We start from the raw sequence: 27,335 nt of genomic DNA, 5'->3' as shown, positions 1-27,335 counted from the left end.
TCCCTGCCTTGCCTGACTTCAGAAAAAAGGTCCAGGAAACCTAAATCCGTCTTGAAATAGGCTTTTAATTTTAATTGCTTGGTCCTAGGTACTACCTGACTGTGTCACATGGCAATATAGTCCTCATTTTAAGAGTATTTAAAAAACCTACCAGTAAATTTAGCAAAACAGAATATTTGTTTTTATAATATGTTCTTTGACGATCTATTGTCTTTGAGTGTCTCTTCATGCCAAATGTTCAACTTTGTCTTTTTGCTAGTAGATTATGACTTGTCTTAATCATTTCTGTATTACTCTTAGAGGTTAATACATTAGGCACTTAAATGTTTGATAAATTAATATGTAGAGAGAATATGGTAAATGTACCTTGAAATTTAAGAAAAAATGTTATGCTAACATTGAAATGAAATATTATATAAAGTACTAGAGAGTATTATTGTTGACAGCCAGCCAGAATCATGAGTTGTACTCTAAAAATTGAAATGAACAGTTTTTAAAATACTGTTGTTAGTTGGCAAAGTTGAGAAGCACTTGGTGATACTAATTCTTCCCATTCTGAAGGTTTATATGGGTGTAACTCTTTCCTCTTCTTTTAGCCAAAGACTTTTTATTTCCAAAAATGAGGTATAGAAGAAAAGCCTTTTATTCCCATTTGGGGTAGTGAGTGGCTACTTTTTCTTTTTGACTTCAAGTGCTATGTTAATATAAAAAACATTTGTCAAGAGTGAGCTGTTTCTGAGAAATATATTAGACAAGATTTGTTTTGGTTATCGTATTAGGATTTTTCCCCTTTTAGGTTTTGTTTGTTTCCTTTTGGTTTCATTTTGTTTTGTTTGGTCTTGTTTCTCTTAAATAAAGTTTTAATTTTGGAACTAGGTAGAGTATGTGCTGATATGCTAGGGTGGTGCTGAGTCATCAGCGGATAATCATAGCATATGTTCTAGAACATTAATTTTACCTGAAATTTGGGAGCAGGAGACATATTTTTATGAGATTAACATGGGTATCCTAGAGTATCATTTTTGTGTGGGGCTTTTTTGTTCTTGTCTGTTTTTTGTTTTTTATTTTTTATGAGGAGAAGGAAAGAGGAGTTTATTAGTTTGCCGGCAGATGAGGAGCGTGGCAGACTCCTGTCTCAAAGTATCAATGTCCTGCCTCTGAGGAGGTACAGAGCTTTACAGAGCTTTTAAAGCATTCGTATGATTTTTTAAGATTAAAAATGAGAAAAGAGGACAGGCTTGATGGCTCACACCTGTAATCCCAGCACAGTACTTTGGGAGGCTGAAGCAGGACTATCGCTTGAGGCTAGGAATTTGAGACCAGCATGAGTAACATAATGACACCCATCTCTACAAAAAAATAGAAAAATTAGCCGGGCGTGGTGGTGCACGCCTGCAATCCCTACTCTGGAGGCTGAGATGAGAGGATTGCCTGAGGCCACAAGTTTGAGATTGCAGCGAGCTGTGATGACACCACTGCCACTCTAGCCTGGGCAACAGAGTGAGACCTTGTCTCAAAAATAAATGAATAAAATGAAAAATAAAAAAAGAATGAGAAAAGAAAGCTAATATTGATTGGAGGACTACTTTAGGCCGTGCCTCCAAATCATGTTAATATTTATTCACTCTTCTTTGCCTACTTCTGTGTTGGAAAACAATGAAGAAACTACATGTTTTCTCACAGGTTATAAAGTCTATTTTGTTCATTTTTTTTCCTGTAGCCAATTTAGTAATGTCTAACACTGCTGTTTCTTCTAGCTTCCACAGTTTACTAACTTTCTATAGACAACATATTCTTTCAGTGAATGATTTGATGAGTGTTCATTTATTTTCTAAAGTGTTATTTATATAAAGTCAGCCTGTATAAATGCTTCTTTCCAAACTGTTTTCCTAGGAGACAGGTCTCCGTGGTGATCCTATCGCTTAGTACACCACCACCCTCACAGCCCTGCTGATGACAAACCGGTTGATGGGGACTGCTGCTTCCTGTCTGGGGATATTGTGAAATGTCCTCACTCCCACCCCCCTCTTCCCCCGTCTCTGTGGTGGACTTGCTTACTTTAATGGATCACGTGACTCTTTAAAAACAAACACCTGGGAATTGGTTCTCATGCGGATTTGACACTTGTTAGGTTTTCCCTTGTCTGTCTCATCTCAGGCCTCTGTGGCCTCAGTTCTACTTCCTAAATCAAACCTCTTCCCTTGGAGACTGCCCCAAGGGGAGAGAAAGGAGAGCAAATACAAGTTTGGGTTTGAAATTAAACTTGTCATTTAGTATTGTAAACATTATGCAGCACACATCAAAAATCTAATGTCCTTGAATACTAGTATCTTAAGAATGGCACCTAATTTAAGTATAGCTGGTTCATGATAGTACATGATGGTTTAAAAAAAAATTATTTACCCATAGGTTCTTGAAATAGAAAACAGTACCATACCAGGAGCATGGGGGTAGAGCAAATTAGTAAAGTGTTTTCAAAATTAAAGTTCTTCCCCTTGAACAGAATGAGCATGTATGTGTTTGTGTGTTTAAGTGGCAGAATACTAATACTAATAGTCCTTAATAGAAATGTCAGGCTCATTACTGTTTTGTTATCTCAATACTCCTCAGATTTGAGCATGTATCTCAAAAATTAGGTATAAAATTCTGATAGAGCTGTATATTTTCTCTAGTTATCAGGAAACTTTGTAGAATATATGTAGATTGCTTAATACGTTGTTTATATTATGGGGAAATATAAGGACCAGGCTTTTTCTTAAACAACTGAAGAGTATGCAGGTTCTGGTAGTACGTACTAGTTTCTTTCCTCTGAATCATGTGTGTATGATGGCAATTTAGTGACTAGGAGGCACTGTAAATTATTGGTTATAATAAATTGATGTCATGCCACAACACAGCAAGCAAAAAGGATGAATTAGAGACAGAAATAGTAACAGGTTTTTGTCCAGGAAACCTCAAAGCACATGATGAGGTATTGCCAATGTCAATTACTTCAAAAAGAAAAAAGATAAAAAGGATAAAATATTGAGACTTTAGGCTTAATAAAACAGATTACAGATCAAAAACTTCTTGCTTTATACTTCTGAAAATCTCTTTGAATAGTTAAAGAACCTTTCAGAAATCCTTACTGTAATTTCATGATTTGTTGGTAGATTGAGTATGTACTGTTGGAAAAAATTAATTTCTATAATGTTTGTGAAATGGCAGTATTCTTTACTCCACCAAATGGTCGTTTTTAACTACTCTTTTTTAGGGTAATTTTATTTTGAAATAATTTTAAACCTAACAGAAAATAACTCCTATAAACCTGTCACCCAGATTCCCTGATTGTTAACATTCACCACATCAGCTTTATCATTTTCTGTATATAGGTACATTATTTTCTCCCAGACCATTTGAGAGTAAGTTGCATATAGTGCTCCTTTTTGCCCTTAAATACTTCAGTGTGTATTTCCTAAGAACAAGGACATTCACTTACACAAACACAGCACAATAATCGAAATCAGGAAATTAACATTGATACCATACTGTCACCTAATCTACGGACTTGATTCATATTTCACCAATTGTCCCAATAATGTCCTTCATAGCCAAAAAACTCTCAAAACTTCAGGTGTTCCAGGGTGTATACCAGGATCACATGGAGCATTTATTTGGTATGTCTCTTAAAAGTGTCCTTTGACCTTGACCTTGTCTTTGCTGTTCATGACCTTGGCATTGTTAAATAGTACAAATTATTTTGCAGAGCGTCCCTCAATTTGGGTTTATCTGATGTTTCCCCAGTCTAAATGATGTTGTGTCCTCAGCAGATCACATCAGGAGCACATGATTTCAGTGTGATCCATGTAGGCATTGCTAACTTTGATCACTTGCCAGATTTATCCACTGTAAAATTACTGTTTTTCCCTCTGTAATTAATATCTTATAGGAAGAGATTTTGAGACCCTGAGATATCCTATTCCTCCTGTAACCATCATCCACTAATTTGGGCATCCACTGATTTTTACATGAATTGATTAATGATGTTTGTCAAATAGTGATATTCTTAACTCTACCAGATGGTAATTTTTATACTGAGCAGCTTTATATGGGGGCTTTTGGTGATGATTTACTTTCTTAGAAGTAGTTTGAATGGCTATAAATGTGGGAAGCCTTTGTATTGAAATGAGTGTCTCTCCTGTCCTCTCTCCCCCCATACACTTGGATGAATGGCCTCAACCAGGGGAATGAGTGGGCCAAAGGGAGAAGGACGCGGCCTACCGGGACTGTGGACAGGTGCTGACCGTGTGTGTGACTCTGTGATGCCCACTCTGCCGTCATGCACTCTGCATCCCTCAGCCCCCTGTTTCAGGGGCTTGTGGCTTGTGGAACCCAGCACAGTCTACTGTAAAGCTTGGTTTGGGGTTTAAACAGTTGTTAATAAAATTGATCTATGATTGTTTTCTTGTTTGTTTACTAGAAAATAGCTGTTACCGAATCCTATTGTGATGTTTTTTATTTTTATGTGCTAACCAGTGCTAGTAATGTTTTCTTCTAGAAACGAGTGACCTTTCTATAGCAGTATGAAATGCATTTTTAAAAATATGGAATCTAGGTCTACATCCAGTACCCAAAAACCATGGCATCTCCCCCAAATTATAGCAGGTTCATGATTGTTTAAAAAAAAGCTGTCTGAAATGCAAAAGCAATTTATCTCACTAACACTTCGGCTTTTTTTCCCTTGCTTGATATCCATTAAATAGAGTCTTCTTAATTATTGGTCTTCATTTTATAATCTTTGTCCTTCAGTCTTAACCATCTCTCCAAAATGCGTAAACATGCAAACTATTATTTATAAGTCAATCTTTTTAAAGTAAAAAAAAAAATCCTAAATAGGAGTCACATTATTCCATCTATACCAATGAATGCTGCCAGGGGCCAAGAATGCCCTCGGCCCCCTACTTCAGCCTTCACTCTGCTGCCTCCACCCTGCCTGGCAAGCACTTGTCACTCCAAAGTTGCTAAAGCTCATGGAATGCGCTCTGATCCATTAAAAGGACTCAGATTGAAGGCTAAAGGGTATTCAGAGGCCTGAGGATTGTCCTCCTCAGCTGTGGTAATGACTCTTTCCTGGCTGGCTTGCTGCTGCCTGGAGATTGCTTTTAACCCCTCCTGCTCTTTTTTGGGCACAGTTCAGGATAGGTGGAGGGTGACAATCTTCCTTTCCTCCCTTTCTATCTGGTTAGCCTGGTCTCTCTAAGAATGCATTGGCTGGAATAAAAAGAAAAGGGCAGCCCTTCCAGCCCAGGGCCACAAAGCTGCCAGGGAACGCCTGTCTGCATTTCTTCTGACCTCTCTGTCATCTCTCCATCCAGTGACTCACGGCTGCAACCCTAGCTAAGCTTCAGCTCCAGCTCAGTGCCTTTCTGCCCGCCCTCCCCACCCGCTTGGTGGCCTGATGGAAAAAGGAGCACCATTTCTTCACTGGTCAAATGGATCAGATTAGCTCCAAAAGGACATGAAGGAATTAGGCTGGGATTGCTTGCCAGCTTCCTGCTTATTTTTAGGACACTTTTCTTATGCAGTTCTTCCTTTCCTGCTCATTCATCCCCACCTTGTTCCACAGGATTAGTGATGTTTCCTCCTGCCTTAGTGTTGAAATTCTTGGAAGGCCAGGGGAAGTACTAGGCCACCTTTTCTCTAACCCCAGCCTCACTGTATTCTTTATATAATGGATTTTTGCCAGAGACATGCATCAGAATCTCAGATGATTCTGCCATGTACCCTTGGTGGAGAATCACTGCTCTATAAGGAATTAGAGGAGGTTTGTCTTCTGTCTCTCCTCATCCCCCTCCTCACACGCCCCCGCCCCCAGTAGGCACACCCTGGAGGTCCCTGGTCCCACTGCATTGGGCTGTGGGATATTGTGTTAGAAGGTGCACAGGGCTGTTGGAGCCCACAGACCCTGGCTGATTCAGGGAAGGACTGAGTCTCAGGTGGACAGGATTTACCCAGGGAGGCCAACTTGGCACAAATGGCGAGGAAGAACCTCCTGGCTCAGCTACGGAATGGTCACAGCATCATCAGGCCTGGCAGAGGGAGGAGAGGTAGCCATAATGTGAGGGGACTTAGGGGTTACCCAGAGCAGTTTGGGTGGGTTGAATTATTCCCAGCAAGCAAGCAACATGACCAGATTTCCGTATTATTGAAAGACCACCCTTATAGGAGGTTCAGAGGAAGAAGGTGAGGCCGGGGCAGGGAGACAAGAGATGTCTGCAGCAGCCAGGTGAGACATGACGAGGGTCTGAGCTGAGAGCCTTGCTGGTGGGCTGCGGAAGACTAGACACATGGGATCGACTCAGGAGCTGCATCTCCAAGGCGTGGGTCCCTCACCGATCTGGGGGGTGCAGATGGGAGGCAGGATGCAGCCACGTGTCCTTATCATTGCCTTTTTTGTATTGTACTTGTAAACAGCCTTCCAACGATCCTCCTCACCCTGTTCATACCTTTAATGTGCCCTAAATTATAACCCCAGAAGAGACTTCCGTGTCTCTTCTGGCCAAATCAGCCAGGAGACTTGCTAAAGGTTACAGAGCCTGTGAGAAGCCAAGCGGCCTCCAGCTCCCCAGTCTCTGCTTTGCATCATCTTCAGCAGTCATGCTAACTGCAACAGCACTGCAAACCCAAGCAGTTTTGTCTATAGCTGGCACTTTTGTATAAAGGCATCTTTTAGTTTTTACCTTAATACTCATTAAAATGAACATCAAAAAATAATGCTAGAAGTAAACCGGCTCATGAAATGACTGTATTATATACAATTATAACATTTTGTCTTATTTAGCTTAGATCGTCATCGCCTGAATGATAATGAATATTTGGAATTAATTAAAAAATTTTAACTGTACATCTCTGCCTGACATACGGTGAATATTCAGAAAGTATTTTCTGTGAAATGAATTGTGAAAGAAGTCACTTTTTCTTTTACCTTATTCAGAATGATGCTTCCAAGAGCTTTTGTGACTCATTTACATCCAGTTGCTGATACAGCTGTAATGCTGGTTAGAAACAGGGATAAAATGAACATGCTCTGCTGTTCGTGGTCTTTGAGGGTTCTATTTTGGGGAGTGCTATGTCTGTTTTTAGTTTCTCGAAACTGCCTTTTATGCACAAAACCAAAGTAGAATGAATGTATACCACAAAGTATAAGGCCACGCGGAATCTGATGCGATGGGTTTTCTGCTCTAGTGTTGTTACTTTCAGGTTTTTTATTTAACTTGAATCAAATGTATTTTTTTTTGAGAACTTATATAAAATTTTAATTTTGAAATTGCATTTTTAAAAATTTATTTTTAACTGTTAAAATACACAAAACATAAAATTTACTATCTTAACCATTTCTAAGTGTACGGTTCAAGTAGTTTAAGTAGTGTTAAGTATATTCATATTGTTGTGCCACCAATCTCTGGAACTTTTTCATCTCGGGTTCCTTTTCTTTGGAGGAGTTTTGTTTATATTGAGAAGGTAGGAAGCCAGAAGTGTAACGTCCACAGGTGTAACAGGTGTCTTGGTGTCAGGAAGACACCATCTGATGCTGGTCAAGCGTGGTGGTTTGGGCAGCCGGAGCGGAGCAGGGAGAAGCTCAGCTATGGATGGGAATGCAGACTGCTTAGGCAGGAGTCACATATTTAGGAACAGGATTTGTCTAGGCAGAGTGTACACGTGCCTGGCTTATATCCAGTAAGTGGGGCACTGGCGTAAAGGTGAAAGGCTGTAGATCAGGGGTTAGCAGACTTTTTCCGTAAAGAGCCAGATGACAAATACTTTAGGGTTTACAGGTCATAGGATCTTTGTCCCAAGTACTCAGCTCTGCCATTGTAGTGCAAAAGCAGCTGTAGACAGTAACTAAATACAGGAGTGTAGCTGTGTTCCAGTAAAACTGCTAACAGGCAGCGGGCAGATTTTGGCCCACGGGCCATACCGTGCCCACGCCTGTGTTCTAGGTTAGAAATATGAGTGGTTTTTGACCTTGGGCCTGCCACTACTGGCTGTTTCCTTGTCAGGTTACTCAGTTTCTCAAAGTTCATTTTCCCCTCTGCAAATTGGGACTAGTTCCTACAATAACAAGGTCTGGCATGTGATAACGTGAAGTCATACTTAAAATGCTGCTCAGAAAGCAGAAGTTACTGTTGCGTTTTTGTGAGACGTGATTTTAAAAAATGGCATTTAAATCATAGTTTGTTCATGGGCTTCTATGTTTAATGTAGGAGCAAATTTATAACTTCCATGACTTACAAAAGGGCTAAATCACTGTAACAGACACCTGAGAAATGCAATGGAGATAAATGTTAATTTCTCTGTCCAATAACAGGATGGCTGTTCCAAGTATTCCAGGACATCAGGGGACTCTGTTCTTCGCAGTCATTTGAGGGGATCCTCCTGTGGCATTTTGCCCAGCGTATAGCAGGCTGCTGTGCTTGGGAGACAGAGCTCAGAGCCAGATCTTAAGGAGGCGTGAGCTGCAAGGGGAACACGCCACTTCCACTCACTTCACTGGGGAGGTCCTGGGTCACACCTAACGACAGAAGGCCAGACAGCAGAGCCAGGCCACAGTCTGGCACCCCAGGGAAGGAGAGCAGATACTAGTAATCAGGTCGCCGTCAGCGCCACGTGACCAAAAGAAGTCTGAACATCCTAGTGAATCTACAGCAGCCTGTCTGCCCTTTCGTGGACTGGGTTTTGTCTCTCAGGTTGCAAGTGTAAGGCGTCTAAATATCACTTTGGGAATTCATGGCAGTGTACAAATGTCTGTTTAAGAAATAGAATTGTGCAATGCAGTTTAATTGACTTTTAGGTTAAAATGCTCCTAATTTGAGACCCAAATAGGCTTCTCACAAGTATTTCCATTGACAAGAATACGTGCTTGTTAGGAAATGGTCACCAGTATATTCCATTTGTAGTTTTGGTTTTATGTTTGCTGTATTATAATTTAATATTATACAAATTTATAATTTGATTATATAAGTGATTTAACATTTATCATTTAACGTTATAAGTTATTTATAATTTAACATCATAAATGCTGTAATTTGAGATGTCCTTAGATACTTAACCTGAACTTTTCTCTCCTGGAAAATTATTCTGGCTGTAATATTAATAGTAGATATCAGGACTTAGGAATATTAACAAAATATAAACTAGCAGATCAGTCCAGATGGGAAAGTTTTCCTTAGGGTATCTTCCTTTAAATTTATGTTATGTGGCTCTTAGCTTTACCTCTGCCATAATGCTAAGCTTGACAACGCATTTGTGGTTAAACTTGTACTTGGGGGGCATGGAAATGCCTTATTATTAGTTATCAAAGCTTAAGCTGATCTTTAAAGAAGGAACATAATTAATAGGCATGTGACCAAATTTAACAATAATTTGATGGAAAATCTCAAATTGGATAATGCTGTCTTCTTTGGAAAGAAATAAAGCAAAATTTATGGTTCTTGAGTATTTGCATAGATACTTATGAGTCAGATAAAACAAAGACTAAAATGATTAAAACTAAACACGCTCTGCTTCTTTTTATTCTAGGAATATGCACTGATAAATACATTTGAAAAGAACCCAGAAATTCACATTTAAATTATGGCTTTGTTGCTCACATTGGCTAATTGTCCTGTAGTTTACATATTTATATAATTTATAGTTTATATTCATAGTCTTAGTCATAAATCTCAGTGTATAATACCACTTGGTAGCATTACCATGTTGTGGCTTTTCTCAGTTACTTTGACATTAATTGTACCCTAAGATAATAACAGTGGTTATTGCTGGGAAGTAAGAATAGGGTTAGTGTTTCTTTTTACCTCTCTGAGTCTTCCTGGTTTCTGCCAGTGAACATGGGTTGTGTAGTAAACCTTCCCCCTCCCCTTTGTTTGCAGTGGCTCAGTACCATCTGACCCCTGCCCTTAACATTAGCGCAGAACACCAGAAAGTGCCTGACCAAGAGGCTGGGAAGGAAAGATGTTTTCATTTCTTCTAGTGTAATTCATACTCAGGGGATTGTTTAGTTAGAGTGTGCTTATTTTACATTTACGTCTACTTTTTACATGTATATGTAGTTTATATTGACTAACTGGGGGTCAGGATATTGTGTATCTGAAATATGAATCTGTATGATAGTCTCTCTTGCTGTTAACCGGCCCTGCCCCCAACACACACACACACACACATACACACACACACACACACACACACACACACACACACACATATACACACACGCACACACAAACACACCATACCATTTTTTATGAAAAAAATGTATACTTCTAGCCTTTGGTTGATACCTGACTTATTCCTTTACTATTAGCCTTTAAGTTTCCCCACATCTGTGAGATTTTTGTTGTTCTTATAGCTTATAATTTTAGTGTCTCTTTTTCTTTGGTTGAAGTCCTGATTGACAAATCGTAGAATACCTTGATTTCATTTAGCAGTTAATGTTGTTAACTATTTCAGGAAAATGGTCACAATTAAAATTACTACTCAGGCATGATGTACTTTAAAGTATATAAGCACTTATATTAACAATGGCTGTATAAAATAGAAAAAAAAGTATATAAGCACTGTATGGTTTGCAAAGTATAATTAGTTTTGTTACCTTATATGTGTATATGTGCGTTAGAATGAATATTTTTCAAATGTCAGAGTAGGATTATGAGTGATTCCTCCCTTTTGCAGTATTTTATAATGAGTCTATATTCCTTTATAATAATAAAGTTTAAAAATAGTCAGCAATCATAAATGATGTAAATATTTCTATTGGATGGCATTTTAGGAGGTACATGGTTTATGGGTATTGTTTTATGAAGTGCTGTTTGTAGGACCACCCTTCATTCATGAATCCCCCTTTATTTCACTGTAGCCAGTCTAAGACACATTTTGTGGAATCTGTTCAAAACTTTGGGAAGAAGGACATGAGATTTTATCCTTTGGGCATCATTTTCAGAAGTGTACACTTAAAAATAGAATTTTGACTTTTTATGACTGCTAATGTTTATCTTCCTGCCCTTCACAGCTCTCCCTGTCTCCCAACCAAACCCACATATACAGAAAGTCAGGGTTTGTGATGTATTTTAGAAATAGAGATAAGGTTAGAAAATGGGATTGTGCAGGAACTTGAAGATCATGTATGTGCAGTGGTTCTGTTCCAGTGGGAGTAGGAAGTTCTGGTTGTGATTGGTTGAATACCCCACTGCATTTAGTGTTTAGAAGCAGCTCTTCTGTTCTGCCATCCAGCACTTGATTATTACTTGTTAATAGTTATGTCTGATGGTGCAGAATACTAAATAGGAAACAAGGAATATAAGAGAAAAATTGATGGCCAGATAGTTGTACTAGCCACATAATTCAGAGCTAAAATTAATTAAGAAGTTACAGTTGAAAATGCAATAGTGAAACATCATTTTGAAATGCTTTAAAGTGTTGCCTAGCCTCTTGAACTGTTTCTCAGCTGAAGTGCCCATGTGAAATGTGTGCATACCTCTGAACAGAATAAGAAAGAAACCAGGAATAGACACATTTAATTAGTTGAGATAGGTTTGCCTTGAATGAACTTTTTAATTCTGTTTCTTTTCAGTTTATGGTACTTGGCAGTCCATGTGTTAATGATAAGAATAAAACAGAAATTTCCCGTTCTTAGATTTAAGAGCTATTTTCTTCATTTTTCTAATTTAAAGATTATTATTACCAGTAATGACTTTCCTGCTGAAGACTCAAGTACCTACATTCAGAGGGCGCCAGGAAAGTTACTTAGTGCTTTTGAGTCACTTCCACCTTTAAAAGATGTTGAGTGGCCTTTGGATCCCACTTTGTCCTGGTGCTGGGCCAAGGCCAGGGCAGCCGACTGCCCGTAATCACGAGGAGGAAGGAAGCAGGTAGAGGGAGATGTGGCAGTCTTCAATAACGGTCCTTCCTTTACTGGCACCTCCACCACTGAGACTCAGTACCCCCACCCACTCACAAAGCAGAAATGACCTCAGCGTGGTCTCCGTGGCCAAGAGAGTGGGTTTTCTTAGGCAAAGAAGGTTCCTGAAGGTGCACATCCTCCCAGTGTGGAATATGGCGCTGTCGCCAGATTGCCTTCCTTAGCTCCAGGGATGTTTGTGTTGTGCACACTTGAAATAGGGGACTTTTCCACTCTTCTGTTCCCTCTTATGCTTTATCTGACCCAAATTTGGTTCCACAGAGTTACTATACTTGTTCAGAAAGTTTTGAGTAGTCATTTCTAGCATTTAAACCTTTCTTGTTGATTATGCCATTAAAACAGGCACATGTGCGTGTGTGTACACACACAGACACACACACACATACTGGGTACTCACCCTGGTGGGGAGAGAGACAGCCACCGGGCCTGGAGGGTAGAAGTAGGATGTGGCCATGGCTAGAAAGGAAAGTGCATCCACCTGCTCCCGGTTGGGTGGTCAGGCCGGTGGCCCAGCCATCGTGCCTGGTCCATGCTTCTGGGTATGGCCCCTTGCCCAGAGTAAGGGGTTGGATTTGCTGAACAAATGAATGTTCTAGAGCAGTGGCCCCCAACCTTTTCGGCACCAGGGACTGGTTTCATGGAAGATAATTTTTTCATGGACTCTGGGGATGGAGGAGGATATGGAGTTTGGGGAAAATGGTTTTGGACAAATTCTCATAAGGAGCGCGCAACCAAGATCCCTCACATGCACAGTAGGGCCCATGATCCTATGAGAATCTAATGCTGCTGCTGATCAGACAGGAGGCGGAGCTCAGGCGGTGATGTGAGTGATGGGAGTGGCTGTAAGTACAGATGAAGCTTCCCTTGCTCCCTGCTGCTCACCTCCTGCTATGTGGTCCTGTTCCTAACAGGCCACAGACTGAGAACGAGGGTTGCGGACTGCATGTCTGGAGGGAGTATAGCATATTCTTCAGTCTGCCCCTTGGTTGTTTCCCTCTGGAATGCTTCCCTCACTACCTTCAGGTCTCTGCTCAGTTTTCCCCTGCCAGAGAGGCCTGCTTTGACCCAAGGATATGAAACTAAACCCTGTCCTTGTTGCTAGCTGCTGTCTCACCTGCTTCATGGTTCTCTAAAGCTCTGGTCACCGTCTGACACGTTACCTGTTTGTTGTAAACTGTCTGTCTCTCCCCTGGCAGGGGAGCTACCCCAGCAGGGCTGCCACCTCCCTAGAACAAGGCCTGCCAGGTGGGCACCTCTAGTTGTCTTGCTAAGATCCATCCCAAGATGGAGCTGAAGACCAGCCTGGCTTGGCTGTGCAGGGCGTGGGCAAGTTGCTGAACACACAAACTGGAACATCCCCATGTGTAAAATGTGGATAGTAATAGAACTATCTCATAGGATTACATTATTGTGAGCATCTAAATGCTTGGTATAGCTGCCAAGAGATGTTATTTATTTATTTATAAAGTTATATAAATTGTTTAACTTCAGTGAGGGGAAGAGTGATAGTAAGCATTTGTTTTTTAATCAAGTGCTTCTGAAGGGTTAAAGGGCTGGCTCCCAATTCAAACAGGTTGCCTAGTGTTTAGCTAAAAGGGAGGGTTACAATGAATGATTGGTTAGGGAAGTAGATTATTTTACAAGTACATACAGGGTGGTTATCTGTTTAGTATGCTCTATTTCTCAGCTGTTAACATTTTATCCTTTGGATAATGTTTATTAAGGGAATAACAATAATGTGCCAGGCTCTGCTACATGCTGGGGCTACAGAAATACCATGTGAGACATGCCTTCAAGGAGCCTCAGTCTAGTGGAGCAAATAGGGGGGATGGTGTAAATTCTGAGAATTCTAAGGGATACTCTTCTTCTTCTTCTTTTTTTTTTTTTTTTTTGAGACAGAGTCTTACTCTGTTGCCCAGGCTAGAGTGCCATGGCATCAGCCTAGCTCACAGCAACCTCAAACTCCTGGGCTTAAGCCATCTTCTGCCTTAGCCTCCCAAGTAGCTGGGACTACAGGCATGTGCCACCATGCCCGGCTAATTTTTCTATATATATTTTTAGCTGTCCAAATCATTTCTTTCCATTTTTAGTAGAGACGGGGTCTTGCTCTTGCTCAGGCTGGTCTCATCCTGACCTCGAGCGATCCACCCACCTGGGCCTCCCAGAGTGCTAGGATTACAGGCGTGAGCCACCGCGCCCTGCAGGGATACTCTTCTAAGGATGCTTTTCCTTTTGTGTCTCTGGAAGGATATTGGTTATCTGTATTTTAAAGTTCTATTCTTTTAACTCTCATTGCCATATTTGTTGAGTGGGGGGATGGGAGCAGAGGCAGGGTGTGTCTGTCTTGCCTTTGGCTCATCTACCCTCCATATCTGGGAACCTGAGGGGGTAGGGACGGGCTGTTCTTTTCTGAGCAGGCGAAGGTGGTATGCTGAACGTGTGTTCTCTTTTCTGAGGTGTTAGCTGTTCTGTTGGTTGAGTGTGGTGCTTCTCATGTGTTGTGCTGTTTAAACATTGACTGGATCTACTTACATTGTTATCCATGATCAGTCTTTTCATCCTTACCTGTAAACGGGAGAGGTAATATCTATTTGTTCATCTATTCAGCAGCTACTTATTGGACAGTTACGCTAGGCACCTAGAATAAAATGGGTTTTGCCCTTAAGGGGTTTAAAATTGTGAGGCTTAGGTATGTTTGGAGAGAGATGGGAGAGAGGCACGGTGTCTCATAGTAGGTGCTCAAAAAAATGTTTCTCCTTTTTATATGGGGCTTTTAAGTTTAGATTACTGTCTTGAAGAATAAAAAATCTTAGTCACTGTGAATTGTTAATCACTTGCATTTTATTACCCCCTACCTCTTTCCACAAAGGATCTGAAGTTTAGTGTATTTTATATATTTCTGTAAAGTTTTTGTTTTGCTCAGAGCAGTGAGTGGGTATATGGATGAATGAAGGAATGAATGAAAGAATTGATTATAAGTAAGAAACCAGAGAAAAAGGACTAATGGTTTTCCCCTAGAATCTGCTTAATGTTAGTGAAGGTTTGGTACTTGTTCCAAAGGCAGAACGAGAAGAATGAAGACAAGCAGTTTGAGGAAAAAGAAAGAGAAGTTTATTAATTTGCTGGCAAATGAGGAGGATGGCAGACTCTCATCTTAAAGAACCACCGTCCTGCTTTTAATTGGAAATACACAGCTTTTTAAGGGGGGATTTAGCCTCGAGCTGTTGCTGTGTAACTACAGTTGGTGGTCCTGGTTGGCCTCACCTCCAGTGAAGATGACCTCATGCCCTTCGCCTGGACAATTCCATTGAGCCACCCATTGTGGTTTAAAACAAAGAACACTCCTCTGCCCCTCTGATTACTGGCAGGCCCAGGAATGCAGGTTTTAATTCCCAAAAAGAGTGGGGGAGGTTTTAAAGAGACAACTTGTAATACATTTTGCCCCTTTTCAGCCCCTTGCTATGTTACATTAACATAGATAATTTGAGGATATTTTTTCCCTAATAGTTTTAGTTTTGACTTGGTTTGTTTTTTTGGCACCCCCCTAGATTAGAGCTTACATCATTTTAATACACAGAGGTGTTTTTGATCACGTGTGGCATTGGTAAAGGGTCCACATTGACTGGAGTAGGAGAGAATGCTCAGGGGGCACGGAAGTGGAGGCCAGGGCCCGACCCAAGCCCTTGGGGGAGCCAGGTTTTAGGAATACAGCTTTGGAGAGAGCCCTTCTTAGCCTTTCTTCTTTGGTACGCAGGGCTGCAGTACCAGGCACTCACCTGCTTTATCTTGCGTGCACACTTGTTCTTTCTTTGAAGGTGGCCTTTTGGATTTTCACTGCCCAGTACAGTGTCTTTCACATGAGTGTTCAGTAAATATTTGGTGCCACATTTGCACAGGACTTTGTTCATTTAAAGATATTTCTGCCTATATTTGTTCTGCATAATGGTGCCACATTTGCTGCTTTATTAAAAAAAAAAAATAGGTGATACCCAGAGCACTCAAGTGACGGCCTGGGTTGGAAATTTATAAAGGGCAAAGATAAGGTGTAGATACAATTTTCTGACTGCAGATAAGGGGTCTCCTACCACTTTTGCTGCTGCTGATTATTCAAACCACCACACAATATTCACTTGCAAAATCTATCGTTTCAGCTTGATCACGCATTGTCTTATGCTGAAGGCTTAAATTACTACCAACAGCTTTTGTTTTACTTTGCCAAGCTTAATTCTCAATTATTATTTTGAAATGAGTCAGGCTTCTCTAAGAGGTGTTTAGATTTCAGAAATGAACACTAACCATTCAAGACTCATTCATATAGTTCTTATTTTTTACCACTAGAGTCCCAGTTTAATTCCCATGAAAATTTTAGTTTTGTGAATAGAGTCTTTAAAATACAAAGAACCTAATCTTGAATTTAATTGGATGAAAATTGGCAAAGCCTACGCAAAACTAATTAGGAGAGACCTAATAGGGACACGTAGGGTAACCATATATTCTGAGAGCCTGGGACAGGCCCAGTTTATGCTGGTGGTCTTGGCCTAATTATTAACAGACCCACTCTTTCATTTCAAAACATCCTGCTTTGGACAGTAAATTATCTGGAAATCCTACCTGTAGGCATATGAGAAAGGTAATTTAAATATGTAAAAACTTGTAACTTTGGCTATTGAAACTTCCAGCAGTTAGGGTCTCTTGACGTTTAGACAACCCATATTTTCTTTGAACCAGTTTTCAGGACAAAAGGATAAGAAAACAAATTCTCTGTAATGAATTGAAACACTGCATAAATCTGCATGAGAAACTGTCGATCCCGAGCGGTGATCGTCTATTGATGTGGCCAAACTGTGTATGTAATGAAGGACAGCAATGGAAACAGTTAATGGGAAGGGGGACTTAATGAGAATGTTGGCTTTCCTTGCAGAGGACAAGAAGGACATTTGCTGATGAAGACCGTGGAAGGTATTTGTTAACAGCAGATTAGATGTGGGTAGTTGATGGTTATTCCCAGCTGGGCTCGAAGTTCCTGGGAATAGCGTGACCTTGGTATTAGCCCCTCTCAGATTTGCCACTGAATGACGCAGGGTCCTGAAACATCTCACAGTCAGGGAGGTGGTTTTGCTGGAGTTGAAGATCATAGAGGTACTTTTCAGAACAAAGATCAAGGGCTAGTGAACAGTGGAAATTAAATGAAACCATTGGTGCTGCTGTATGCATCTTAACAAGATTTCTTCAGGAAGTTTTTTTTGTTCATTTTAAGCAAGGAATAACCTTGTGATTATTAAATAACCTGTGTGCATTGACTTGTGTTTTCTTCTGCAGTACCTTTTAACTTTGTGTTTTATAATATTCTTCTAAATAATGTGCCAAATTATAGATTATTGAAATACCTTATGATAATAAAATCCTCGTAAATGCTAGATTTGGTGCTATTCAAAATATTTTTTATAACAAGAAAGTCATTATATATTTGTTGCTCCTGGGGTTACTAAAATGAACTATTAGGAATCTCATGTTCTTAACTATTTTTATTTTATAGAAGAATTAGAGATTTGTTTTTATAGGATGGAAACAGTTAATGGGAATGAGTTATTACCCTTTAATGCCTCAAATGTAGTTTTACTTGGTGAAGGTAACCTAATGCTGCAGCTTCAGCCGTATCGGGAGGGGATGGACAGAAAAACCTCAGGGCAAGGCTTTAGGCTGTGGTTCCCCAAACCTCGGGCCACAGACTGGTTACCAGTCCGTGGCCTGATAGGAACCGGGTGCACAGCAGGAGGTGAGTGGTGGGTAAGGAGTGAAGCTTTGCTGTATTCACAGCCACTCGCCATCACCATCACTCACTATACCCCACCCCCCCCACCGGTCTGGCCCATGGAGAAATTATCTTCCATGAAACTGGTCCCTGGTACCAAGAAAGACTGGGGACTGCTGCTTTAGAGGACTTGGCTGATTCTGACATGGTCACATAAGAGCTTTGAATCTTTCACCTTGAAGAGGCCTCTAGTACAATATAGTCATTTTATAAAGGAGAAAGCTTGAGACCTGACAAGTTCAAGTGGCTTGTCCAAGGTCTTAAAATTTATTAGTAGCATATAAGCAATAAATGTCTATATACAGTCTTATTTCTTAACTTTTATTCTTGAAAGTGTTATATTCTAAACTTTCTTTCAGAGAAATAATAGCTTTATTTCTATTACCGTAAAATTGCTACACACTCGATTTAGTCATACGATTATACTTCTTAAGGGACAGGGACTTCAGACCTGTTGAGTGCAGGAAATTGCCTGGAGTTCAGAAGTGAAATCTTACCTGCATCCTACCTGCTTAGTGGGTACCTAGTGGTGAGCAGTGAATTAGCCATAATGTAAGGGAAAGAGGAACAGTGTTCAGTGTTCAGCTTAATGACCAACCACTTCTCACTGATGTGCCTAAGAACAAAACTATTCAGTTTCATGTCACCTACCACATGCCTTCTTAAGTACAATCAGGTGTCCTTAAGGAAAAAATGTAGGGAGTAGGGAAAACCCAAATCACAGGAGAGAAACTAGAAACTTGTCAGGGTAAAAACAATGGAAGAAATAAGACAATTTGAGGAAAACTTTGCAAAGGTTTCCAAAATCAAATACAAATGGCTGAAGTACTGCCAAGGTAGCGAGCGAATCCAAAAGCACTGAGATCACGTGATGTGACTGCGATGGAGGTGAAAGGAGGTGGAGGGCCCTCGGTGGGTGGCACTGCATGAGGGCTGGACCCGGGGACCTGGCAGGGCTGGATCGAGCCTGGTGGGATGAGGTCCAGGCAGAGGCCAAGCACCGGGACTTCTGGGTTTCCCTCCTGCCTCCATTTCAGGAACCACCCATGATGTCTGGATTCCTGTCCTAACCGGGCCGTAATAACTCATTGACATTTTTGCTTTGAATTATACTTTATATTTCCTGTTCTTAATTTTAAAGGTTTTCTCTGAAATCTGAAGAACATATTTGATTTCCCCCCTTCTTCCATCTCACCACACTAAGGATAATACAAAGAAATGGTTCCCTGCCCCTACACCAGAGCCATTTATGATAAGGCTTTGCACAGAAATTGAGGGGGTTGCTGACCGTGCTGACTGACTGAAGGGTGCCATCTGAAGCCAATTTGGGGCCACCTGGGTATCACCTACGCTGTTAAGGTGGAGATACACACCCTCACCTGTTGCTTAAGCCCATGTTACCTCTTTTTGGAAAAGGAACTATTTCCTTGACATTTATTTAGATTTTTCTTAAGATTATTATAGGTATGTATTCCATCCAGTCTGTTAGCTGGGTAGCTTCTTTGTCTAAAATGTTTAGATTGCAGCAACGTTAGTAAGTGTGCTTAGTAAATCCTTTGGGACAACGCAGAGACCACCAGCTAGTCTGGGCATAGACTTGGCTTTGTTTATGGTTTTTTTCCTTTAATTTTTAAATTTTATTTATTTATTTATTTTTAGAGAAAGGGATTGTCATCCAAGCTGAGGGGGTCAAGGGGGTCAGAGTTATATGTTTATCAGGAAATAACCCCAGAGGAGTAAGGGAAAATAGCCTGTAGACAGTGAACACTAAGGAATAACTACTGTCAGTGATGAAACCTCCAGTTTTCTCGACCTGTTAATGCTAATTTAGTTACAACAATTGGTAGGCAATCCCATGTGAGTTTGGCAAAAGCCTGTGCATTCCCCAGTCCCTGGGCCGAGGCCCAGTACCAGTCCGTGGCCTGTTGGGGACACAGGGCTGCGCATCACCGCCTGAGCTCTACCTCCCTGCCCCGACGCATGAAACCGGTCCCTGGTGCCAGAAAGGTTGGGGACTGCTGATCTAGATGGCAGAGTAACTCCGAGTATGTCTCTGAGGATGCTGGGCCTCCACCTCCACCCTCCGACCCCCTGCCCTGTGGGGGTTGTGAGGGAGAGTGGTCCCTGGCTGTGCCGGCGGGAGCTCCGGATCTCGCTGCTCCATATTCCCAGTTCTCCCAGTATCCCTGTGGTCTGCACGGGGCTTCACCCCACCTCTGGCAGCTGGGTGTCGTTTGTGGGGTTCTGACAGGTGAACTGGCTCACTCTTCAGAGCAGGCTGTTAGATTTCCTCTTCCTTCACTCACTCTCCATTTTCCTAGGATTTGGGGCATCTCTTGTCTGCTGTGTCCCCTCTCTCATTCTTTTGATCTTTATGGGTTTAATCCTTTTATATTTCTTTATCTTCCTTTTAGAGATACAGTTGACCCTCAAATAACACAGGTTTGAACTGAATAGATCGACTTATACACAGATTTTGTTCAATAAATACATTGGAAAACTTTTTGGAGATTTGCAACAATTTGAAAAATCTTGAAGACAAACTGTGTAGCCCAGAAATGAAAAAACTCAAGAAAAAGATATGTCATGAATACATAAAATATATGTAGATACTAGTCTATTTTATCATTTATTATAAAATATATACAAATCTATTATAAAAAGTAAAAATTTATCAAAACAACACACACTACCACTTACAGACTGCACAATTCACAGTTGAGAGAAGTGTAAACAAATGTAGAGATGTAGTATTAAGTCATAACTGCATAAAATTAATTTTAGTACTGTATTCCATACTACTGTAATAATTTCATGGCCACCTCCTGTTGCTATTGTGGTGAGTTCAAGAGTTGCAAAAATCTCTTTCAAACACCTTGTGATGTTAATCATCTCCATGTGAGCAGTTTGTCGTTCCAGTGAATTGCATAGCACAGTAAAAAGTGATCTCATGGTTCTTGTGTATTTTTCATCATATTTAGTGCAATACTATAAGCCTCCAATAATATCATGGGACCCATACAAAGTGCCACTAGTGATGCTGGAAGTGCTCCCAAGAAACAGAGAAAAGTCATGACATTACAAGACAAATTTGAATTTGTTGATAAATACAGTAGATTGAGGTCTGTAGCTGTGGGTGCCAGCCATTTCAGAAGGACAATTCATCTTGTAAACAGAAGATGTAAACTTATGATATTGATTAATAAAGTACAATACTGTCAGTGTATTTTCTCTTATGATTTTCTTAATAACGTTTTCTTTTCTCTAACTTACTGTATTGTAAGAGAATGTAGCATATAATACATATAATATACAAAATGTGTGTTAATTGACTGTTATCAGTAAGGCTTCCAAGTAGTTAAGTTTTTGGGGAGTCAAAAGTTATTGTGGGTTTTTGACTGTGCAGTGGTTGGTGTCCCCAACCCCCGAGTTGTTCAAGTGTCAACTGTATTTGGGAAGAGGGGAGAAAATCACGAGAGTTCTACAATTCAGCAATAAGTCTCCAATTTGTATTCTAAGAATAGAAATTCTGCTACAATGTCAAGAACAAAATTGAGGAAAGAAACACGGAATTCTGCAAGGAGGCCCGTAGGAAGGCTGTGGCATAAGCAGTGGGGCCAGAAAGAAAGATCTAGATACACAGGAGATGAGACTGTCAGCACGAAGGCCATCTGCGGGGCAGAGGAAGGAACTCTTCAGAGTGTTCTTACCTGATTCCGGAAAGCAACTTGTAAGGCCAAATTGATGGTTCAGTGCATTGACATTCTTGGAAATGAAGGGACCTTCCAAAAAAAATATTGTGGCTTTTCATGTTCATTGTCAAAAACTGAAAGTTATCAGCAAATGAAATGGAAATTATACACACGCATACACATACACTTGAAACAAATATATATAAAATCTCTGCTAAAATTATTATCTAGCTTTCCATCACATGGCAGACAATAATGATTTTACGACTCCCCAGTTACAGAGCAGGTAGATCGATGGTTTCCGCGCTGTGGCAGAGCCTTCCTTACACGGTGGTGTCCTTGGGTGCAATCACAGGCCAGTGGCATGCACAGTTTCTTGATTGATGTTGTGAAGGCTGGCTTTGGTGAGACGGGAAGAATGGCCTCTTGGAGCCTGGGAGCGTGTTCTGAGGCTCAGTGGCAGGTTCTTGTTACTGGTGGGGCACACAAGGAGTGAGTGCCCCCCAGGATTGTGAAATGACTGTCTTTGTTTTAAGGTTTTAGTCTTGCAAAGAATTTTTCTAAAGCTTTCATCATCTTTTTGAATCCTCAGACTACACTCACTTGTCACCTTGTAGCCCTGCAGTTTGCACCCAAGAATCAGCCAGATGAGTAGCCAGGACACTCTGGGCAGGAAGTTCATTAGACTAATATTGTTGTGACCCCCATTAGGAGCAGAGTAAAAAGAGAGGGAAATAATCATGGTCGTCCAAACTTGCAGCGCACATTTATCTCAGTGTAGTTTTTATCTGGCCAGACCATCGAGGGCTTGAAGGAGTCCCAGAACTAGTCACTTCCTGCCTTCTCTCAGGAAGCCCCAGATTGTATCTTTCCTTTAGGTCATTTAAAGCAAGAGTTTGAGGTTTGTTTTCCTGTAGTTGAGAGTAGGCCACAGAAGAGGGTTGTAAAATTCCACCTAACAAGTATCCGCTGCCTGTCGCCTGTGGTGGCCCCACAGCACCTGGTACCTCTGGGCACACAGAAAGGTCAGAGTCGGTGGTCATCCTCCTAGATTAGGGAGGCTCAGTTCTCCCCTTCCTTTTTTTTTTAGTTAATTGTAAAATTTGGCAATGACTTCTGTGGGTAATTCCATATATGTATCTCACATGTGGATCAGAAACGTGGGAAGCAATGTCAGAAACAATAGCAGCACGTTGGGGGCACTGTCATTCCCTCCAATTCCTGCTCTAAGGCCGACTCCACAGGCGTCCACGAGGGAAGGTCAGCAGAAGGCGAGTTGGAGCCTGGCGGCGTGGGAGCTGCCTCTTCTCTTTTTCCTTTACGCCGTTCTTTGACAGTATTTCCCTTCTTTTTACTCTTATTGTTCTCATTTATTGGTAGCTTATAGTATTGTATAGGAAAAGAAAATGGAATACAAATATACCAATCTATATCTTTCTGTTATTGTGATAGTTGAAGTGACTCAGGAAAAAAGTCAGAAGTGTGACTGTCCAAAGGCAAATGAACTAGTCAGCCCAAATCCTATCATCCCTTAACAATATGAACAAAAAACAAAACTGTGACCCTCAAATGGAAGAAACAGAACAGATTTGCCAGATACAAGCCTCAAACGTTATTTTTGTTAAACATCTAAGCTTTTGTGTGTGTGAAATACTATTCTTCATTTAGAAGGCTTTGTGAAAACATCATCTCCTTCCCCACGTGTACTGAGCGTTAAGCACATTCCCTCCTGAGGGAACCTGTTGCGGCTGATCCCGATTTGGCCGGTGGGCCTCAGGCTTACACTCCCCCAGGACCTGTGTTCTAGGACAGAGGGAGAGTTTGCGGGACGATGAGCCCTGTTCATTCCCGCCCTTCCCCTCTGCCGGCACTTTCTGAGCCCCCAGGCACAAGTACGAGGTTCTGCTGGTGCCGGAGACCAGTGCTGAGCGCGCAGGAGCACAGTCCACGTCCACAGGGGACAAGCAGGCACGTAGAGGGCCTTCCACTCGGGCTCGCTTCCAGAGACTCTGCGGAACCTCGTCTCACCCTGACAGCAGCAGGTCTCTTCCTGCCTCTGACGGCCTTGCCTTTACCTTAGCCCCCGGAAGCAGTGTTAATCCTTTGCTCGGCGTATCCTTCTGGCTCCATCAGGAGGAAGTTGATTCCCATAGGCGGGTGGCTGCAGAGTCTGCTATTCTCGTCTTCAGCGAGGGACCCTTGACTCATGGATCCCTTTTGCAGGCCTGATGGGGACCGGGGGTGGCAGTCTCTTTCAGGCATGCTCAGTTTGGTGCACTTCGATCTTAATTTTATGGTTTTTCATTATGGAAAAACTTTCCGTAATTCTGTTTGCCTGTAAAATTATAGTGGCCAACTCTGGTTATTGATGAAGCCTTATTTTTTTAAGCAGTTTATATCTTCTAATCTCATTAGGCTGCTGTTTATTGGGCTTTATCTAGGGCCTTTTCTGCAGTATGGCCCATTTAGAAAGATTTCTAGTATGTGAGGTTTTTTTTAGAGTATGCTAACACTCAGTTATGTTATACTAAATTAGTAATCTTTTTTTTCTTAACAGATGCAGCAGCTTTTTTATGAGAATTATGAACAGAACAAAAAGGGGTACATTAGAGATCTCCATAATAGTAAAATTCACCGAGCCATCACATTACACCCCAACAAAAACCCACCCTACCAGTACAGACTCCACAGCTACATGCTCAGCCGCAAAATAGCCGAACTTCGTCATCGCACAATACAGCTCCACCGAGAAATCGTCCTGATGAGCAAATACAGCAACACCGAGGTCCATAAAGAAGACCTCCAGCTGGGAATCCCTCCTTCCTTTATGAGGTTTCAGGCCCGCCAGCGAGAGGAGATTCTAGAATGGGAGTTTCTGACTGGGAAATACTTGTATTCAGCGGCCGATGGCCAGCCCCCTCGAAGGGGCATGGACTCTGCGCAGAGGGAAGCCTTGGACGACATTGTCATGCAGGTCATGGAGATGATCAATGCCAACGCCAAGACAAGAGGGCGCATCATCGACTTCAAGGAGATCCAGTATGGCTATCGTCGGGTGAACCCCATGTACGGGGCCGAGTACATCCTGGACCTGCTGCTTCTGTACAAAAAGCACAAAGGGAAGAAAATGACGGTTCCCGTGAGGAGGCACGCGTATCTACAGCAGACTTTCAGCAAGATCCAGTTTGTGGAGCACGAGGCATTGGATGCCAAGGAATTGGCCAGGAAAATCAATCAAGAGTCTGGATCCTTGTCCTTTCTCTCGAATTCCCTGAAGAAGCTTGTTCCCTTTCAGCTCCCCGGGTCGAAAAATGAGCACAAAGAACCCAAAGATAAAAAGATAAATATACTGATTCCTTTGTCTGGACGTTTTGATATGTTTGTGAGATTTATGGGAAACTTCGAGAAGACGTGTCTTATCCCCAATCAGAACGTCAAGCTCGTTGTTCTGCTTTTCAATTCTGACTCCAACCCCGACAAGGCCAAACAAGTTGAACTGATGAGAGATTACCGCATTAAGTATCCCAAAGCTGACATGCAGATTTTGCCTGTGTCTGGAGAGTTTTCAAGAGCTCTAGCCCTGGAAGTCGGATCTTCCCAGTTTAATAATGAGTCTTTGCTCTTCTTCTGCGATGTTGACCTCGTGTTTACTACAGAATTCCTTCAACGATGTCGAGCAAATACAGTTCTGGGCCAACAGATATATTTTCCAATCATCTTTAGTCAGTATGACCCAAAGGTTGTTTATAGTGGGAAAGTTCCCAGTGACAACCATTTTGCCTTTACTCAAAAAACTGGCTTCTGGAGAAACTATGGGTTTGGCATCACTTGTATTTATAAGGGAGATCTTGTCCAAGTGGGCGGCTTTGATGTTTCCATCCAAGGCTGGGGGCTGGAGGATGTGGACCTTTTCAACAAGGTTGTCCAGGCAGGTTTGAAGACATTTAGGAGCCAAGAGGTAGGAGTAGTCCATGTCCACCATCCTGTCTTCTGTGATCCCAATCTTGATCCCAAACAGTACAAGATGTGCTTGGGGTCCAAAGCATCAACATATGGATCTACACAGCAGTTGGCTGAAATGTGGCTAGAAAAAAATGATCCAAGCTACAGTAAAAGCAGCAATAATGGCTCAGTGAGGACAGCCTAATGTCCAGCTCTGCTGGAAAAGACGTTTTTAATTATCTAATTTATTTTTCAAAAATTTTTTGTATGATCAGTTTTTGAAGTCCATACAAGGATATATTTTACAAGTGGTTTTCTTACATAGGACTCCTTTAAGATTGAGCTTTTTGAACAAGAATGTGATCAATGTTTGCCTTTGAACACATCTTCTTGCTGAACATTATGTAGCAGACCTGCTTAATTTTGACTTGAAATGTACCTGATGAACAAAACTTTTTTTATCCTTTCAGACCCCTTTGCTCGATCCTATGACAGAAAACATGAACATTCCTGCAAAGTATTATTGTAACAAAACACTGTAACTCTGGTAAATGTTCTGTTGTGACTGTTAACATTCACAGATTCTACCTTTTATCTTTTTTACAATTTTTAAAAAAAAAAAAACCATTTCATGTTCCAGTTGTAAGATAAGGAAATGTGATAGTAACTATATCATCATCTTCAGGAGAGCTTTCCAAAGTTGATCATTTGCCCCAAACTATACTCTGCTCATCATGGTCATGTAGGTTATTAAAAGCAAGAGGAATAAGGAAAGCACAGTAAGATGTGTGGCTGTTCTTGTTGCAATTCATTTGGCCTAAGTGGACCTGGCATTAAATTTCAAGAAGGATTTGATATTTTCTCTTTCTGACCCTTCTCCTTAAAGGGTAAAATATTAATGTTTAGAATGACAAAGAAGAATTATTGTAATAAACCTAATGTACACAAGCTAAAACAAACACACACCCCCTAATGAAATCATTGGGGAAAAGTGTATTTGGTTTTGTTCGTTTCATCCTGTCTGTGTGATTTTTCATAGAGATGGTCTTCATTCTTTAATTGCTGTTTTTTATCCTTTGTATCTGAAATACCTTTAATTTATTTAATATCCATTGTTCAGAGCTCTGCCATTTCTTGAGTACCTGTTAGTTATTAGTATTTATGTGTATCAGGAGGGTGTTTTAGTATGTTTTATTTGCAGTAAACTGATCTCCAAAGATTTCCTTTTGAAAACGCTTCCCCCTCCCCTTAATTTTTACATTCCTTACTGTTTTACTAAATATTAAGTGTTCTTTGACAATTTTGGTGCTCACGTGTTTTGGGGACAAAAGTAAAATGAATCTGTCATTATACCAGAAAGTTTATTTTAAACTCACAGATCAAATGTGCCTTAATAAATTTTTTTTTTCATTTAGATTTCAAACGGTGATAGACTTGCCATTTTAATATACGTCATTGGAGATCTGCTTATTTGTAAATAGCCTATTGCTCATTTGGAAAAATAAACCAGTGAACAATATTTTTCTATTGTACTTTTCAGGACCATTTTGTCTCATTATTCCTGTTTTAGCTGAAGAATTGTATTACATTTGAACAGTAAAAAACTTAAAACATGGATTCAAAAAGGTTTTCAATTTATTTGAGAGAAATATTTCTGTGGGCTGCAGGTGGAAGTGAAATGAAACTAACTTTCAAGTGTCTCCTCCTCTATTTTTTCCTAGAATGAACTCGTTTTTTGTTTGCTCCTCACCAGCTTACTGCCTCGGCATCCTCTGAGACAAGGGTCTTCAAACCAGGTCCAGGCTCTGTCTGGAAGATTCAAATGTACCTTCCTGGGCCCCACAGAATCTGCATTTTAACAAGTGCCCCACCTGACGCTGTGTGTGCACAAACGTCCTCAGGGTTTCGGGATCGCTCTAGCTAGAGGATAAATGGC

The 27,335-nt window shown here is 41.0% G+C and overlaps 1 protein-coding gene across 1 annotated transcript in view; it reads left to right on the top strand.

The window, feature by feature from the left end:
- The window catches only part of CHSY1 (chondroitin sulfate synthase 1), a 66,559-nt gene extending 39,628 nt beyond the window's left edge, over nucleotides 1–26,931 (top strand). The window contains exon 3 of the mRNA XM_045560591.1: nucleotides 24,015–26,931. Coding sequence (XP_045416547.1) covers nucleotides 24,015–25,604 — 1,590 coding nt within the window. The 3' untranslated portion in view covers nucleotides 25,605–26,931. The remainder of the gene's footprint in view (nucleotides 1–24,014) is intronic.
- Nucleotides 26,932–27,335: the final 404 nt, after the last annotated feature.

Source organism: Lemur catta, chromosome 9, assembly GCF_020740605.2.
Source record: "Lemur catta isolate mLemCat1 chromosome 9, mLemCat1.pri, whole genome shotgun sequence".
NCBI classification, from domain to species: domain Eukaryota; kingdom Metazoa; phylum Chordata; class Mammalia; order Primates; family Lemuridae; genus Lemur; species Lemur catta.
Note: the sequence above shows the minus strand (reverse complement) of the source record. Positions and strands in the feature narration are given on the sequence as shown.